Below are 19,421 nucleotides of genomic sequence, written 5' to 3'. Positions count from 1 at the left end.
AATGGAAGCTTTAATGTATGATACCATACTAGGTACATTACATTCAGCACCCCAGGGTTGGCAGCAGAAGACATGGAAGAAGAAAGGTCAGTTAGCCAAAGATTGGGAGGTATTTCTCAGAGACCCTGGATCCACAAGGCAGGGACTTTCCAGAGATAGATACATATTGTAGGGAACGGATGCTTCATCATGACCCACCCTGGCCCCAAACAGACATTCCTAAACCTATCTGCCTCCTATTCCGATTCCGTGCTCACCATGCTGCCTGTGACTCCTCCATGCTGGTTTTCTAGGTAGAGTGTTTATCAGGAGAGGTGATTCTTGACAGGGAAACTTGAGCACTTTCTAGTCAATAGAAAGGAATAGACCAGAAATCACAAACCATGGGTCATATCAGGACATGCAGACGGTTTAATATCTGCACAGTTTAAATTTTTTTTTAATTTTTTTTTAATTTGAAAGCTTTTAGGTTTCCTCTCTCTTCTTCACAACTAGTTTCAACCACTTTTATTATTTTATATTTGGCTGCTTTATATTGTTTACATCAGTTGCCTGATCCCACAGGAAACTGAGTTTGCAACTCTGAAATGGACCCTACTATAAATAAACAATTAGCAGGGTAAAGCGTACCTTAACCTCTTGTGAGTTTGCCTGGTAAGAATCAGCCCCGATGTGTCTAGTCAACCCTTGGGCCAGTGAAGGGTTGGAAAGCTGGGCTTTGGGTAGGAACTTCACCAGGGAAATGCCAATTGCAAGATTTCCTCCTGGATCCCCATAGTCTTCTGCAGACAATTCCTTGGTCTCATTGTCACCTTGCTGCTTTTTCCACAGTGCCCTTCCTATACTGTTTTGTAGCATCTTGTTATTTATGTATGTATTGAGGCAATTACTGTAGGTTGAGTCATTTAACAGTCCTTTTCCACAACCTCCTAATGAGGCTGGAAAGCTACCACTCAATCTTCACCTTCCCTTGCAGGTAGAAGTGGCCCCATGAATATTCCTGGCCAGTAAGATCTACAAGGAAATTCCTGGGAAGGCTGTCTCTTCCGAAACAAAAAGACAAAGGGTCCTAAGAAAGAGAAAGAAAGCCTTTTTTCTTCCTTAATCATTCCTCCTCCAGCCTTCCTGGCTTGGACATAAGGCCTGGAGATGAGGTAGACTCTTTGCACTGAGTAAGGAGACCTGCACAAGAAGGCCAGCATGGGGGTGCCTGAGTGGCTCAGTGGGTTAAGCCTCTGCCTTCAGTTCGGGTCATGATTCCAGGGTCCTGGGATCGAGCTCCGCATCGAGCTCCGCATCGGGCTCTCTGCTGAGTGGGGAGCCTGCTTCCTCCTCTCTCTCTGCCTGCCTCTCTGCCTACTTGTGATCTCTATCTGTCAAATAAATAAAATCTTTAATAAAAAAAAAAAAAAGGCCAGCATGGCACACAGAAAAATAAAAGAGCCATACCAGACCTGAGCTACCTACCTTCAGATTTTGTGTGTTTGAGACAGACTCCTACCTGTTTAAGCAACTGTTTTAAGCTTAAACTCCAGATAGTATCTGTTTTAAGCTCCAGATAGTAGGCATTCCACATACATTTACTTAACCAGGTAATAAAATTGCTCTTCATTGGAAGAAGCTGGGACAAAGCACAAAACCATAATTTAGCCGGGAGTTACTTCTCTCATAAGTGACCAAGATCAACAAAGAGCAGAAAAAGCAAATTAAACAGGTCAAATTTCAGATTGGCAAAGCAGTATAAGGAAGGCATCTTTGCTTTTTTTAAGAAAGTGATTTAAGTCCTCTGCACTGAGTAACAATGTATTCTTATTATTACTACTAGTAATAGTAGTAGTAGGAACAGCACATGTGTATTAACTCAAATATTAATTAACACAAAAAAAACATGGAAGAGGAACTATTAACCGTGCTTTACAGCCGGGGACACTGAGGCCCAGAGGCCCAGGAGCACGTGACTAGCTAGTATCAGAGCAAGGATACTCATCCGGGCAACCAGACCAGAGCCCTCTTCGCCACACTATCGTACTAATTAAATAATGTGGAGGAAACCTTAAGCACAGTTGTTCACCTGAAAGTCTATTTTTCGTTAATGAGGACGGTGCTTTTCCAAGCAAGCATTTTAAAATCTGAATTACTAGCTCCTCATTGTGCTCCAGTTTTGATCGCTTGGACGCCCAAAGCTTTAAAAATAATGTTTCACTCATTTTAGCAAACCAGACTTCCCCAGCAAGGTCTGTTTCCGAGGGTGACTTCCCAAGGGAGAATACACTCAAGCCAGATTTAATGGCCTGGAAATTAAATGGTCTAGGTACGGATTTTACCCCCTAAGGCAGGTAAAGCAATACCCCATGCCTACAGCTGCTGTTTACTCTCAGATTAGCCCACTAACAATGGCAACTGGATAGACCCGCAGCGTTTAATTATGTTGTACCCTACCCTTTGGGAGGGTAACTAAGGGAGGGCCCAGTAAGTAACTCAAGTCTCCCTCCATAGGCCTAACCTGTTTTTTCCTACCCAGTGAATCTATCCTCTCTGCTTCCTCCGATTGTCTTCAAAGGGTTTGCCTGTGTGTGTGTGTGTGTGTGTGAAGGGGGTGAGGCTTGTTCTTCTCTACCCTGTGGCAAACTATATATCCATAGTTGAGCTTCCTAGTAAAAAAAGGTAAAATAAACTACAACAGGTAAAAGGCAAAATAGACATGGGGGGAAATATCTTCTCTGATATAAAAAGCCAATAAAAATTGCTATGAAGAGGGAAAAACAAAAAAAAAGAGGGAAAAACATTCATAGACTGCTGTTCGGTGCACCATTGTTCTGAAATGTCAGTAAGACCTTAAATGTTTTCTTTCTTTTAACAGTAAAAACATTTACAGGGCACTGAGATTCCTGGTGTGGCTACTTTTCCTATTTTATTTGCAAGTTGTATACATTATCAAGTGAGATGTTAAAACATATTTTTTGAGTTTTTGAAAATGTTGTCTAACATAATTGAAAAATCCATAACGTATACGAGAGAGTATATTTCATAATATACAGTTGACCCTTGAACAACATGGGTTTGAACTGAGAGGATTAACTTATACATGGATTTTTGTTTTGCTATGGTACAATACTATAAACATATTTTCTCTTATGATTTTCTTGACCTTTTTTCTCTAGCTTCCTTTATTATAAGAACATAGTATGTAATACATGCAACATACAAAAAATATGTTAATCAACTGTTATTGATAAGGCTTCTGGTCAACAGTAGACTATTAGTGGTTAAGTTTTGGGGGAGTAAGAAGTTATATGCAGATTTTTGACTGCGTGGGGGGTCAGCACCCATAATCTCCGTGTTGTTCAAGGGTCAACTGTACATCATTTGCCTTTTCTTTTTCAAGAATGTGCATGACTCCATTTGCCAGTCTAAGACATTCCATTTTATAGGTAAGCAGAAGGAAAGAGGGAAAAGTAATGGCCAATTCCTTTCTTACTTGTTACTGATCAGATTCTTAGCAGCTGCCTCTTCTTGGATTTCTTCCACAAAGAGATGATTTTTCTGTTAATTACCTTGCCGATTGCAGATCCTTCACTTATAATAAACAAAACCACACTTTGTGTCAAAACCGTCACTTTTCTTTGGCTATTTGTTCAAGAGCTATGTGAGCCCTGAACTGTAATCTGGCTTCCATGCAATAGTCTTTGTAGTTTTTTATGTTGTCTAGGTTTTTTGTTGCACTGTCATAATCTCCTTTTAGATAGTGAAGAATTCCTAGTTCATAATAAGCATACGGCACTAAGTAGTGGTCATATTTTAACAATTTCTCCTTCTGAATGACACGATTAAAGTACTGTTCAGCTGTCGAATATCTGCCCAAGTGTTTCAGACATAGACCTTTCAGTAAATTTAACAAACTGATGTCATCTGTGCCATACTCTTTATTTGGATTTTCTCGTAAAAGGTCTTGTCCTCTATTAATTATCGAGAGCCAGCTTGATATAAGGTCTAATTTTTTGCTCATGACATGGAAACCACTCCAGATGTAAATGAATTCCAGGATGGGCTGGGCTGTGAACCAGCCCGTGGTAGTGCCGTAGCGCTGACCCTTCTCAGAAGCAAACTTTTCTATTGGCACAGAAGTTCCCAAGATTTTGATTCTCAGGCTATCCACTTTTAAGAAGAGAGAGTTTATGTCCTCACTCCCTGATCTGACAGACTCCGAAGGAAGCAGAGCGTGTAGCGTAGCTTTACTGTACATGTATATTGCCTTGGACCACTTGCTGTTATGATACAGTAGATCAGCATAGCGGTAAGCCTGCTTCCAATTCCGCAGAAAAATGTGGCACCACATGAGTTCCCAGTAACACAGGTGATGAACCTGCTTCCATTCGTTTTGAATCAAAATGCACTCCTCTAATACTAACTGTGCATTTTCAAAGTTTCCTTTCAGCATACTAAAACGCGCATGAAAAAATTTAAGTATGACACAGTTTGGAAATTTCTGGAGGTAGATTAGGAAGAGGTCCTCCACAGCAGAATTCTGACCCTTTTCAACACCAACAGCTGGATAGATGTAACTGTAGTAAAAGAGGAGAGTCAAAACACTTAAGATATTATTTATATGGGATTCGGATGCACTCTCATGAAGCAAAGTCAGGCCCACCTCCTTATCACCAGAATATCCAGCAATATTGAGCAGTTTAAGGGTCTTTGGTGGCACAAGCGATAATATCAGATTGAATGCTCCAAATCCGAATTTTACTCCTCCAACCAGGTGTTGGTAGGTTTTGCTATGGTTGTAAGGTATCTGTGTTAATACTTGCTGACAGTCTTTGTATATTTGATAACTTAACCCAATGTTGATTGCACTTTTAAGAAGACCAAACATACTGTCATCCTGTATAAATGTGATGGTGGCTCTCAAAATCAAACACTCAGCATAACAGACTTCCGCATGCAATTCCTCCTCTTTGATAGCCTTTATTCCCTGTTTACTCACGAGATGAGAAAAACTTGTCATCCTAGATTTTCTTCGGAAACTGTTACAGGTTTTCAAAGCCTCCTTTGTGGCAGTCATTCCAGTCTGTAGATCCAGGGGATCAACAGTCAAGATGGCCTTGACAACCATAAGGATGTTATAAATCAGGGCATGGTAGATGCTGTTTTTCGACCACGGATGAATGAGATCTATGGCTTCTGAGAATCTGTTATTCAGAAATAAATACAATCCAGTTGTGCATTCTTCCAGGGAAGAGGTTAGAGTCATTTTTGTTGCCACGGGGATAACTTCATAGGCGTCTTCAAACTTGTCCTCCTCACTTTCTGCCTTACTTAGAGTGAATGATGTAAAGTTACTCCCCTTATCATTTTCTCTTTTACTTAGAGTAAATGACATATTTGCTTCCCTGCTTTAGAGATGGGCAGTATCTGAAGGGGAGTGACACAGCCGCAGTGAGGGTCACTCCTGCTCTCCGGAAGGGGCTCCCTTCTACAGCCTGAGGCGTCTCTGTAACAATGGAGGCAGACAGAATAACAGTGTGGGTGCAGCATTACGATATCCTCATCTATACCAGACAAAGGGGGAGGGCGAGAAAGATCATTTTATTTACCTAAGAGGTATTTCTGAGAAGTTCAAATCATCTGTAATACATAGGAAACATGTGAAGTAACTCCTTTGTAAACAAAAAACTCGTGTCAATCATATATGTTTTCAGAAATGTTGATTGACGGGGGGCGCCTGGGTAGCTCAGTGGGTTAAGCCTCTGCCTTCAGCTCAGGTCATGATCCCAGTGTCCTGGGATCGAGCCCTGGATTAAGCCCCACATCGGTCTCTCTGGTCAACGGGAGCCTGCTTCCCCCTCTCTCCCTGCCTGACTCTCTGCCTACTTGTGATCTGTCAGATAAATAAATAAAATCTTAAAAAAAAAAAGAAATGTTGATGGGGAAGGCTTATCCAGTCTCAAAAGTTTTATTGAGATAAAATTGACAAATTGTAAGATATTTAAAATCTATGATATGATGGTTTGGGGGGGGATGAGAACATTTTTCTACTCTCAGCAGATTTCAGTTATATAATATGGTATAATCAACTATAGTCACCATGTTATATAGTAGATCCTCAGACCTTATTCATCTTATAGCTGAAAATGTGTATTCTTTTACCAACCTCTCCCAACCCCCACCCCGACACGTGTCCTTGCTCTTAATGTTCCCATAAGGGGACTTTTCTGCTGAGAGCTGATAAAAGAACCTGGAAGAATGTTGCTCTGTGCCTTCTGAATTCCTCCTTTTGGAATTGGCTGTTCAAAGTCTGAAACCAAAAACCATGTAGAGTTTTCTACTCTCTAACTGTGCCTGGGACCAGGTGGGTAAATGTTTAATTAGGGGATAAAGCATCAGTGAGCCCACTTGCCAGCACATCACACGTGAAATCACAGTAACTATCAACTTAATCAAAAAGGTCATGTTTTGTTTTGGTGTCCTTCTGCCTCTTGCATCTATATCCTGTGGGTTCTGAACTCAGGCAGGAAAAGGCATGTTATTTATTGACCCCTAAGACCATCTCCTTCTCTTCCAACTCTTTATTCCCTCTTTAGATGATTGGTACCATCATCCACACTAGATCTCTCTTTTTTTCCCTCCTCCCATATCCATCAGTACCCAAACCCTGTCAGATCTACTTTGCTGAAGGCAGTACCTCTCTGTTGTCCTCCAAATCACCCTGGACATTCTTCTTTAACAAGGTTATAATATGATAAAATGGTATAATATGATAAAATGCACAGACTGTGAAGTTAGACTGCTTAGGTTTAAACCTGATTCTCCATTTGCTTGATTTTACTGTGCCTGTTTCTCAACTGTAAATAGGGACTAATAGTACTTCTACCGAAGAGTGGTTAGGAGACTTAGGTAAATTAATATATGTAAAGCGGTCAGGATAGTACCTGGCATCCATAGTAAATACTCAATACATTATTCTATACACATCCCCCCATAGCCTGACATAGAGCAGGTGCACACTGAATTGTTTTAAATGAGGTTTGGGATGCAGGCTGCTGTGTGCAGGAGTCCCACAGCTTTTGGTGATGGCAGTGGAGTCATTCTATCATTCTTTTGCTTAAAATGTTCTGTCTAAAATGTCTTCTTTACCTCTCTCTGCTTATCTACTTTTTAAAAGTTCAATCTAGCAAGGTGCCTGGCTGGTTCCGTTGGTAGGGCATGTCACTCTTGATCTCAGAGTTGTAAGTTCAAGCCCCACGTTGGGTGTAGAGGTTACTTAAAAATATAATCTTTAAAAAAAAAAAAAGGATCAGTCTAGTGAGAAGGGATTAGGGAACACTAATATTGAGCTGGGAAGATCAATCAAGCAGGGACTTGAGTAAAAGAGAGAGGGAGAGTTGAAGGTTCAGAAAGGAATATTCAATGAAGAAGAGGCAGAGAGGGAAGCACAGAGCCAGGGAGGAAAATCCTTGGATAAGAAGAAAAGTCTCTTGCACTGACAGAGAAGAGCCTTCCTTTCTGTCCTTCATTTACTACAAATTGAATTGAGCTTCTTCAATATACTGAGCACTGTTCTCGGTGCTGGGGATATAGCAGTGAACAAAACAAAGACCTGAATCCCATGGAACTGATTTTCTTAGGGGAAGGGCATTCTGGCAGGGAGAGGGATGTTTTGATGGGGAGGAAGACAATAAATAAATGAATAAATGTCAGCAGTTGATATATCACTATGAAGAAGAATAAGACAGCTTAAGACAGAGTTGGGAATTTTAAGAGTGATGGGGTGTGTGGTACTTGGTATTTTATGTAGGGTAGTCAAAGCAAGCCTCCCCAGTAAGGTGACATTTGAGCAGAGATGAAGAAGATGTGAAAATCTCTTGATCTCTTCTTTCAGTCTAAGATAAGTGAACATCTGTGTGTTCCCATGATGCCCTGTACTTACCTCTATCCCAGCACTTGCTATATATATATATATATAAATATATATATATACATATATATATATTTTTTTAAGTATCTGCCTTCTTTTAGCATCTTTTATATCTATCTTCATCACCAAGTACAATGACTGGCACTTAGTCATTAAATTACCATTTGTTGAATGACTAATAACAGTTTCCAATTTATAGATACTAAGATAAATTCAAGATGAAATAATCATTTAACTGTTAAAACTATGAGATTCAGAAAAATGTACCAGTGAATACTACAAAGAGTTGATGTCCTTAATATAGTAAGATATCCTAAGAATCGCTAAGCTAGAAAAAACACCCCAACAGAAAAATCAACAAAGGACATAGACAAACTGCCAGTAAGCATAATGTTGACTCTCATTGTAAATTAAAAAATGCAAATTAAAAAAATAACATATCCATCTTAAAAGTGAAATTTGGCAGATTAAAAAAAATTGATCCAGTGTTAACGAAGGTGCAGAAAACCAAGTACCTTTGTGGACTGGTTGGTGGGTATATAAGTGGCTGCAACCATTTCGGAGAGCTATTTGGCAACAAGTTTTAAAAGTTTTTATATTTTTTATTATTTATTTATTTATTTATTAAAGATTTTATTTATTTACTTGACAGACAGAGATCACAAGTAGGCAGAGAGGCAGGCAGAGGGAGAGTGGGAAGCAGGCTCCCTACTGAGCAGAGAGCCCAATGCAGGACTTGATCTCAGGACCCCGAGATCATGACCTGAGCCTAAGGCAGAGGCTTAACCCACTGAGCCGCTGTAAAAGTGCCCCAGCTTTTACATTTTTTAAAAAAGATTTATTTATTTTAGGAGGGTCGGGGGGCAAGGGCAGAAGGAGAGGGTGAGAATCCCAAAGCTGACTCCCCACTGAGCATGAAGTCTTACAGAGGCTTGCCTGTGGGGCTTGTCATGGTGCTTGGTCCCACAACCCTGAAATCAAGAATCAGTCGCTTAACTGACTGAGCCACCTTGGTACCTGAGCTTTTACTTTTTTTTTTTTACACTCTTTGACCCAGTAATTGCACTTATGGAATTAGTCTAAGGACACAATCAGGGATATACATAAATATCTATAGAAGGTATATATACTTCAGCATTATAATACAAAAAATGAAAAGCATGTAAATTTCTTACAGTAGTGGATACTAATGAAATGGAATACTATTGCAAACATTATAATGTTGTAGATATTTAAGGACTTGGGAAATTGTTTTTGGTGTAATACACTGTATTAGTCCGCGTTCTCCAGCGAATCATAAACAATGCCAGATACATACAAAATAATATATAAAATAAGGAATTGGCTCATGTAATTCTGGAGGCTGAGAAGTCTCCAGATCTGTAATTGACTAGCTGAAAGACCCAAGAGCCAATGGTATAGATTCTATCTGAAAGGCAACAGGCTCAAAATCCAGAAAGAACCAATATTTCAGTAATAGCCCTAAGGCAGGAAGAGACTGATGTCCAGGCTCAGGCAGTCACAGAGGAGGAATTGACTCTGGCTCAGCCTTTTGATCTGTTCTATTCAGGTCTTCAATTCATTGGATGCGGCCCACCCATAACAGGGGAGGCAATCTGATTTACTCAGTCTACTGATTCAAATGCTAATCTCATCCAAACACCCTCACAGACACACCCAGAATAGTATTTGGCCAAATGTCTGGTCCTGTAGAGCAGTCATGTTAAGTCATAAAATTAACCATTCACATATACTAAGTAAAAAACAGAAGGTTTTTATGAAACCATGTGATATAATTTTTTTCCAAAGTGATATATGCATAGATAAAAATTAGAACTATACATTTCAGATTATTAATAATGGTTATATCTGAGTGCTGGGATTAAGGATAACATTTATATCTTTATTTAACAACATTCAGTAGCTGTTAAGCACCTACTGTATGATACCGCCTATGCTAGGAACTAAGTATACCATAGTTAATGAGATGGATTTGGACCCTGCCCTCACAAAATTCACAGCCTGGTATTTGTGCTATTATATAATTTCCACAATCAACCTGATACTTGTAATCAGGAAAAAAAGCCTATAATTTTGTAGGCTTATATCATATACTTCTCACAACTGATGAAGTGGGTATTATTGTCATTTCTCTTACATATGGGGAAACTGAATCCCAGTGAAGTTAAGTGACTTGCCCAAAATTATAGTTGGTGTGTGTGGGGAGAATAGGATTCAAACCCAGGTGGTTGGACTGCAGAGCTCACAGTCCTAGTCAACAGTACAGCATGAGCTAACTTATTTGTTTGTTTAATTTTATTTAATTAAAAAAAATTATTTAATCTCTGCACCCAATGTGGGGCTTGAACTCACAACCCAAAGATGAGGAGTCACATGCTTTTCTGACTGAGCCAGTCAGGCACCCCAAACTTCTTCTTTTTAATATTTTATTTATTTGAGAAGGAGAGATCATGAGCAGTGGGGAAGGGTAGAGGGAGAAGCAGACTCTCTGCTGAACAAGGAGCCCTGTGAAGGACTCAATCCCAGGACCTTGGCATCATGACCTGAACCAAAGGCAAATGCTTATCTGACTGAGCCACCCAGGCTGCCCCCCAAAAGTTAAGCGTCTGCCTTTGTCTCTCATAGGGCTCCCTGCTCAGTGGGAAGCCTGCTTCTTGCTCTGCCTTTCCCCCTGCTTGTGTTTTTTCTCTCTCTCTCTGTCAAATAAGTAAATAAAATCTTAAAAAATAAATAAGTCATTTGGCAATTATTTATTGAACATCTACTTTGTACCTGGCACTGTTCTAAAATGCTTGGTCTACAGCAGTGAACAAGACAAATATTTTACTGGGAAAGTTAAACCATGTAGGCTTATTGGTTTTTTTTTTTTTTTCATTCTGCTTTTCTATATTTTCCATTTTCTGTAGCAAAAGTAAATTATTTTTTATAATTTAAGAAAGTTTTTACATTCTCAATTTAATATTACATGGATAATTAATAATCTTTTTTAAAGGATTTTATTTATTTGAGAGAGAGAGCACACAGAGGGAAAGGGAGGAGACCCCCCACTGAGCAGAGAGGCCAACACAAGGCTCAATCCCAGGACCGCTAGATCATGACCTGAGCCAAATGAAGGCAGATGTTTAACTGACTGAGCCAACCAGGCACCCCTGGATAATGAATAATCTTATCCATATAACCAATGGAATAATTGAGCTAAGTACAGAAGAGCATACAACGCTGCTGACCAAAATAACTCAAAATTTTGAATTGGATTATGATTATTAGCTTTGAATCATTTTTCAAAGTATGCTTGAACGTATATTACATGAATGAATACAAATGAGACAGCAAATGTCTAAAACACTTAAGTGATTTTTCTAAAACCAAGTAGTAAATTGCAGAGACAGGATTCAATTTCAAGTCTTCTAAGTCCCAGGTCATTGCTCTTTTCATTAACTCAGACTATATTCATCAAAGAGGTAGCTGGAAGGCCTTGGGCAAATAATTTAATTTCTCTGGTTCTAGGAAGTAATACAGTTAAGCTAAGTTCTTAAGTATGAGTAGGACTATCATAGGTAGGACTAGACTGGTCATAGAAACAATGAAGGAATATTAATATTATAAGGATAATGGCATAAGGGAAGGGGCAGAGGTTTGTTCAGAAGTGAACAGTTTGCTTTTATTTATAAAGTGAAAAAAAAAAGAGTTAACATATGTAAAACACAAAGTATAATGTCTGGCACATAGTAAATACTCAGTGAATACCAACATTTAGTAAGATCATTGGGAGCTAGAGCCCTCTTTTGATATGAGAGAAAAATGAGGCCCAGAAAGTTTGTAACACATCTAAGAAAATATGATTAGTTGATAATAAAGATGAGAACAACAACAACAAAAAAGATGAGAACTTATGTTGCCTGTCTTCCCAACTCAATACTTTTTCCAATTCATATTCGTGCTGGAATATGGCTAAAAACACAGGCTGAGACAGTGATCATGGACTGTGGGGAATCATACTCCATACCAATGAGGTGCAAATTGCTGGGGACCATTTTGCCAAAGAAAGATCAGTCACACAGGCGACCATACTCCGTACTATATCAAAATTATATAGTAATTGGGATGCCTGACTGGCCCTTTGGTAGAGCATGTGATTCTTAATCTCAGGGTCATGAGTTCAAGTTCCATGCTGGGCATGGAGCCTTGTTGAAATAAAAAAAACATTTTCAATTTTATGCTAATTATAAATGCTCTATCTGAATTAGTAAAAAGTTAAAGGATATTTTGGAAGAATTAAATATTATATATTCTAAAGTGTGTGTGGGGGTGTATAGGCTATAAAAGTGCTTCGTAAAAGAAGGAAACAACATAGTGCAAAATTGACTCTCAAATATATGGTATTATTTCACATTCCCATTACTGCGTATAAGTGCCAATTTCACTGTACTCCTGAAAAAAATAGCATGTTGTCTTAATTTGCATTTAGTAAGGATAGACATTTTTTTCTTGTCTGTTTCTGTGGGGGTTTTTTTCTATTTTTTACTGGGTGGAGTCATTCTTCTTCTTTTTTTTAAAAGTAAGCTCTGTGCCCAACGTGGGGCTTGAAGTCAAGACCCTGAGATCAAGAGTTACATCCTCTACCGACTGAGCCAGCCAGGAACCCTGTCATACTTTGTTCTTAACTAGAGATTCCAGACTTGGATTTTGGCAACTAGGTAGATCTGAAAAACTTTTTTCTTTCTTTCTCTTTCTTTCTTTCTTTCTTTCTTTCTTTCTTTCTTTCTTTCTTTCTTTTTCTTTCTTTCTCTTTCTTCCTTCCTTCTTTCCTTCCTTCCTTTCTTTTTTTCTTTCTTTCTTCCTCTTAAGATTTCATTTATTCATTTGACAGAAAGAAAGCACGAGCACGAGTAGCAGCAGGCAGAGAAAGAGAAGCAGGCTTCCTGCTGAGCCGGGAGCCAGACATGGGGCTCTATCCCAGGGTCCTGGGATCACGACCTGAGCCAAAGGCAGACACCCAACCAACTGAGCCCCCCAGGCACCCCACAAACTTTTCTTTACCAAGAAACCATGGAGAGGAGTGCCAGGCTGGCTCAGTCAGAGGAGCATGCTGACTCTTGATCTGAGGGTTGTGAGCTTGAGCCCCAAGTTGGGTGTAAAGATTACTAAAAATAAACAAACTTAAAGGAAGAAAAAGAAACATAAGATTTAAAAAGAAAACAAAACTCTTAGCATCCTTTCATTAAAAAGGGGGGGGATGGGGCGCCTCGGTATCTTATATGGTGTTAAGCCTCTGCCTTTGGCTCAGGTCATGATCTCTAGGTCCTAGGATTGAGCCCCCATACTGGGCTCCCACCTGGGCAGAGTCTGCTTCTTCCTGTCTCTCCGCCTTTCCCCCTGCTTGTGTTCTCTGTCACTCTCTCTCTCTCAAATGAATAAATAAATTTTAAAAGGGGGAGAAGAACACTTAAAAAAATAAGACATATTCACAGAATAAAAGATGGTTCTTCCCAAGAGTGATTGGCAGTCATTCCTAGTTTTCTGAAATTGGAGATATTTTTATCAAAGTTCTGATAGTCCTCGTGGCAAGATTTGAGAACCACTGTACTCACTGTGTTATAATTCTAGGTCTTAGTCTCATTTGAAAAATGAGGTGGTTAGACTAATGATTCAATAAAATTCCTCGTTTCCCTATGTGTTTCAAACCACTTCTCTTTTTAAAAAAAGATTTTGTGTGTGAGAGAGAGAACACGAGCTGGGCAGGGGGAGAGGGAGAAGCAGACTCCCCACTGAGCAGGGAGCCTGACCTGGGGCTTGATCTCAGGACCCTGAGATCAGGGCCCCACCCAAAGGCAGATGTTCAACTGACTGCGCCATGTAGGTATCCCTCAAACTGCTTCTTAGTTATCTCTTTGGGTCATGGTGTATGTATCCATTTGTCATTGACTTGGGAATAACTTTTCTATTTTCTTTAAAAAAAAAAAAAAAGGTAGGGGTGCCTGGGTGGCTCAGGGGGTTAAGGCCTCTGCCTTCAGCTCAGGTCATGGTTCTGGGGCCCTGGGATCCAGCCCCACATAGGGCTCTCTGCTCAGAGGGGAGCCTGCTTCCCCCCGCCCCTGCTGCCTATCTGCCTACTTGTGATCTCTGTCTGTCAAATAAATAAATGGAAAAAAAAAAAGGTATACTTACTCTTATAGAAATTAGCTTCAAGGGGCCACCTGGATGGCTCAGTTGGTTAGGTGTCTGACCCAGTTTCCACTCAGGTCATGATCTCAGGGTCATGAGATTGAGCCCTGAGTTGGGCTCCAAGTTGGGCATGGAACCTGCTTAAGATTCTCTCCCTCACCTTCTGTCCCTCTCTCCCTCTTTCTCTAAAAATAAATAAATAAATAAATAAATAAAATAAAATAGCTTCAAAGACTTTGTAATAAAAAGCAACAACTTCCCCATTGTTCGTGAACATGTGTCTCTATGTTCCATAGGCAAATGCCTTTGTATAGAACCTTTAGGATTTGATTTTGGGATTCCTGTAGATTTACTTTTCATAAAGAAAATTTCTTTTTCTGCCTTGTTGCTTTTGATAAGTATCAGATTGTTTTTGTCTGTGTAAATAGGGTCAAAGAAGAAGAGTGACAATTTCACTTAGAAGTCAATGAGTGAAGAGGCAAAGATGTCTGAGGAGTGGCCACTTAAAGGCTGGTCACTGTGTTTCAGGGTCTAGACCCCAGCTTTGCAGAAACAAAACTTCATTTTTTTTTTTAAAGATTTTATTTATTTATTTGACAGAGAGAGATCACAAGCAGGCAGAGAGGCAGGTAGAGAGAGAGGAGGAAGCAGGCTCCCTGCTGAGCAGAGAGCCCGATGCAGGGCTCGATCCCAGGACTCTGAGATCATGACCTGAGCCGAAGGCAGAGGCTTAACCCACTGAGCCACCCAGGTGCCCCTAAAACTTCATTTTTGTCAATGTACCCAGGTCATGTCAAATTTTTGGCAACTGACAAAGGTTAGTCAAACCACGGCTACTCCCACTCCTCTTCATTCTCCTAACAGCTAACATTCATTGAGTACTCAGAATGTGCTAGACACTGGGCAATGTTAATTGCTTGATTTACCTCACCTAATCCTAACAACAACTCCATTTTGCAGACGAGGAAGCTGCAGCACCAGGAGATTAACAACTTGGTCAAGGGTAGACAGCTATTACATCGTGGAGCCAAGCTTCAAACCCAAATGTCACACTCCATGAGCTTATGCTCTTAATCATTACACTACACCCATCTACCTTAATCATTATACTATACTATGTTATACTATACTATATTATACCTACCTAAAAGTATGTTACCCCTGTTTTTTTTTTCTACAAAGATTTTATTTATTTATTTGACAGACACACAAATAGGCAGAGAGGCAGACAGAGAGAGAGAGAGGAAGCAGGTTCCCAGGGAGCCTGATGCGGGGCTCCCAGAACCCTGGGATCATGACCTGAGCCTAACCCACTGAGCCACCCAGGCGCCCCTATTACACCTGTTTTAAGGAAAGAATTCATGAGCAAAAACCATTCTTATTAACTTACAGTAGATGATATTCATTCCCAGGGATTAAAAGATCAGCATCAAAACATCAAATAAGAGAAGTCAATGGTCTTGAGCAGGAATCTTTAAGTATAGCTGAGGGATGGCTAATACCATAGGTTCTCTCCTCAGATAGTGCTGAATGAACAGCTAAACTCCATCCAAGCCAGTCTAGCTCTCTCTAGTTAAGACAACAAGCTGACCAAGTCCCTTTCCTTAATATTCTTTCTTTAGATAAGGAACAACATAATTGAACAGGGTGTGATGGTTCTACAGTTTCATACTTTTTAATACAATCAGGCATTCTTCAGAAAGCCTCATTCTGCCTAGACTGTTTTATACACCTCAGCCACATATTTAGGAAATATTGGTATCAGTGGATCGTTCTTGCATCACATTTCGCTCTTTCACTCTTTGAGGTTGGTTAAGGCACTGGCATTCTTTAACTGTTGCTCCCTCAACCCCATCTCCATACTTCAGTACTGATCACAGTCCAGTACTCAGCTGACGAAAAGTTAATTTCTTTATACGGTAAGAAAGAATCATAAACATGATTCTGAGAATTGTAAGAGCATTGTAGAGGGAATTGAAGATTATGAAAGGTTGAAAAAAGAAAAGCAAGTTGAATATAGCTGTTGGGACTGACCCATAAGACATATATATATATATATATATACAGCACACAATAAGTACATATTAAAAGACTAGTATTTAGATGTACAGACTATTTCTTTACATTAAAAATAGATATATGTGCAAAGGGTTCTAAATTTTTTTTTGTTTTAAGGTATTCACATACAAGCTTAAAGTAGTGACAGTGATTTAAAAGTGAAACTAAAATGGAGAAGAAAATAAGAGTGAACTTTTTCTTTAATGCTTCTCTAGAAAAACTAAATCTAGGAAATGCAGATAAATTTTGAAAGCTGCTGTAAAAGGATTAAGAATTAACTCACCCTCACCTAAACTAATAATATAATAAATATTTAACAACAGTAAGATATTAAGAATTACTTAATATTTCATATTAGAAAAATCTTAGAATATTTGTTGAATTAAACAGCATTTATATTCCATTTGAATCTGGGAACATGATCTTAATTTAACTCACAATGCTATGGGCAGAAGTTTATGTGGCTGAAACTGATTTCAAAAGAATCAGTGAGAATTAAAGTGCTCTGTACAATAATATCTCCCTGATTTGGATTCTCATTTAGTGAAAAGTACTGGTCATGTTTTCTTAAAGAGTTCTCAGTAAAATAGTGTATGAAAATACTATGCAGAACTACTGTTTTTTCAAGGTACCTAGAATAGCAAAGCCCTGCCTAGAATCGGTCCTCTTCTAATAGAGATAAATAACCTATAATTAGAGTTACCAAAGCACCTGTTTCTAGAAAGAAAGGCAAGCCTGTCAAGGTTTACCCGTTTTCCTATAATGTGCTTGAAAGCAGTTTGTTACAAATTGGAAAACTGCTTCTTTTCATATTTTTTACAGTATTACATCTTCAAAATGCTCTTTAGTGGGGCGCCTGGGTGGCTCAGAGGGTTAAGCCTCTGCCTTCGGCTCAGGTCATGATCTCAGGGTCCTGGAATCGAGCCCCGCATTGGGCTCTCTGCTCAGCAGGGAACCTGCTTCCCCCTCTCTTTTTCTGCCTACTTGTGATCTCTGTCAAATAAATAAATAAATAAATAAAATCTTAGGGAAAAAAGTTCTCTTTAGTACAATAGACTTTGTATTCAGAAACAAAAAACATTTATTGTAGCCTAATAAGTACTATCTTTCATTCATATTGTAGCCTAAGTACTATCTTTCAATAAGTTACCTATGCTTTCTTTGTGCAAGAGCACTTTTCATAAGAGAGAGAATCGTAAGCAGGCTTCTCACCCAGCGTGGAGCCTGAGGTGGGGTTGATCTCACAACTCTGAGATCATGACCTGAGGCGAAATCAAGAGTTAGTTGCTTAACAGACTGAGCCACCCAGGCGTCCCCATAATTTCTTAATAGAAGAAAGTCAAATTAGTGAGCCTTTATAGAATTGATACTCTGTCTTCCAGTAAGTATATAAAAAGATCTTTATCATTTAATCCTTTGAGAAGAACCCAGTTAAGTGGTAAGCAAAAATCAATAAAACTAAAGGAGAACTGGGGTGTCTGGGTGGCTCAGCCAGTTAAGTGTCTGCATTCAGCTCCAGCCATGATTCTAGAGTCCTGGGATGAAGTCCCGCATCTGGCTCAGCTCTCCCTCTGCCTGTGGCTCCCCCTGCTTGTGCTGACAAATATATAAATAAAATCTTTAAAAAAAAGAAAAAATGAGAACAAATATAACATATTCTATATAACTTCAGTTTTCTGATAGAATTTTTTTTGCAATGGATATATTCTTTCCATAATTTGATAAATCTGAAAAAAAGTATATGAATTTGTAGCATTGTCAAGAGAGGATCCATACTTCATTCAATGACTAAATTTCCTTTCTCCTGTACTCTGTATCATATATGTATATACATCATGTGAAGTTACAGATGAGAAACATAGAGATACAAATATCTAAGGATTTCATCTCTCATGTGCAGCAATTCCAACTCATATATTCCAAGTATTTATGGTGTAATGTCTTTTTTGTGTGTGGCTGGTGAAAAAGAAGTTAATCTGTATTTGTAGACTTGGTATTTGGCAAATACATTTTAAAATCAAAACTGAAAAGTATAGCATAGGAAATATAGTCAATAATATTGCAATAATGTTGTATGGGTGACAGATGGTGACTACACTTACTGCAAACATCAAGAATTATTGAAACACTACGTTGTACTAGTGAAACTAATATAACATTGTCAACTAAGCTTAATAAAAATTAAAAAATCAAAACTGAATTTTAAGTGATTCTATCTAAAGAAAAAGTTTACATTTATTTTATATAGAGAGTGGCTGAGCAGCAAGGCTGTTACTCAAAGACAGCTTCAAGTCCCACTCCTCAGGATATCAGTATTAGTGGATGAGATGTGTTACCACAATACAAAGCAGAAAGCACTAGAAAGGCAGCACAGGGCGCCTGGGTGGCTCAGTGGGTTAAGCCACTGCCTTTGGCTCAGGTCATGATCCCAGGTCCTGGGTTCGAGCCCCACATCGGGCTTTCTGCTCAGCAGGGAGCCTGCTTCCTCCTCTCTCTCTGCCTGCCTCTCTGCCTACTTGTGATTTCTGTCAAATAAATAAATAAAATCTTAAAAAAAAAAAAAGGAAGCACAAGTTTAACTCTGTGCTTCAAATGCAAATAATTTCGTAATTGCCACTAGCTAGAATGCTTTAAGGATTTAGGGTTTTTGCAGTTACATTATAACTGGCAAACGAAACAGAATTATATTTCTTTGTCCCCCAGACTCCCAAGAATTCGTATAGTGTTGGTGAAAATTGGTTCTGAAGGGGCTGGAGGGTCGGTGCAGTCCCTGGGGGGGGGGGGTCACTCCTTTTGAGGCCCAGGGTGCAGTGACCATTAGTCAGAATGGCAGGGTTCATGGAGTTCTCACCCTGGCCAAACTCCCGATTACCTCCGATGAGCCCCAAAGATGACTGTGTAGCCGTTCAGGCCAGGTCCCCCAGCAGAAAGGCGGCGGTAGCTGCAACATCAGCGGTTAAATTTTACAGCCTTTCATAAGGCCGGTCTAAGTACCTGTAGTAAGATTACTAGAGCTGAGGGTCCCTAGACTGGGGGGAATGAAAGGAGGGAGGGAAAAGGGAAGGAAAATGGGGAAGGTAAGGAAAAGGGGGAGGAGAGGGGGCGGGACACCGCGGTGAAGTCCACAGGTTTACAGGCGCGGTCTGACGTTCCCATGGAAACGTATCCCTCCGCCCGTTCCCAGCGTCTTAGCCTCCTCAGTTCCCTCCGCGCCGCCTCTCCACTGTTTCCGCCCAGATCCTTTGTGCCGCGCAGAACGTAG

The 19,421-nt window shown here is 39.6% G+C and overlaps 1 protein-coding gene across 2 annotated transcripts; it reads right to left on the bottom strand.

Moving 5' to 3' along the window:
- Nucleotides 1-303: 303 nt before the first annotated feature.
- Nucleotides 304-19,388, bottom strand: LOC125108619 (tetratricopeptide repeat protein 39B-like). Of its 2 annotated transcripts, XR_007129968.1 has the most exons (3): nucleotides 19,032-19,388; nucleotides 3,555-5,549; nucleotides 304-345 (listed from the first exon to the last, which is right to left on the bottom strand). XR_007129968.1 is itself a non-coding variant. In XM_047744702.1 (2 exons), the coding sequence occupies exon 2, from the start codon at nucleotides 5,378-5,380 to the stop codon at nucleotides 3,614-3,616; it is 1,767 nt and encodes a 588-aa protein (XP_047600658.1). In that variant the 5' UTR covers nucleotides 5,381-5,549; nucleotides 19,032-19,388; the 3' UTR covers nucleotides 3,383-3,613. The 2 variants fall into 2 exon arrangements, 1 of the variants encoding a protein (XP_047600658.1); XM_047744702.1 differs by lacking the exon at nucleotides 304-345 and having other exon boundaries at nucleotides 3,383-5,549.
- Between the last annotated feature and the right edge of the window lie 33 nt (nucleotides 19,389-19,421).

The sequence above is a fragment of the Lutra lutra genome, chromosome 9, assembly GCF_902655055.1.
Source record: "Lutra lutra chromosome 9, mLutLut1.2, whole genome shotgun sequence".
Lineage (NCBI taxonomy): Eukaryota > Metazoa > Chordata > Mammalia > Carnivora > Mustelidae > Lutra > Lutra lutra.
The sequence above is the reverse complement of the archived record's forward strand: the minus strand, read 5'-3'. Positions and strand labels throughout refer to the sequence as shown.

Excerpts from the sequence above, each read along its gene's own strand:
- LOC125108619 (XM_047744702.1), bottom strand. The coding sequence starts at position 5,380 with ATGTCATTTACTCTAAGTAAAAGAGAAAATGATAAGGGGAGTAACTTT.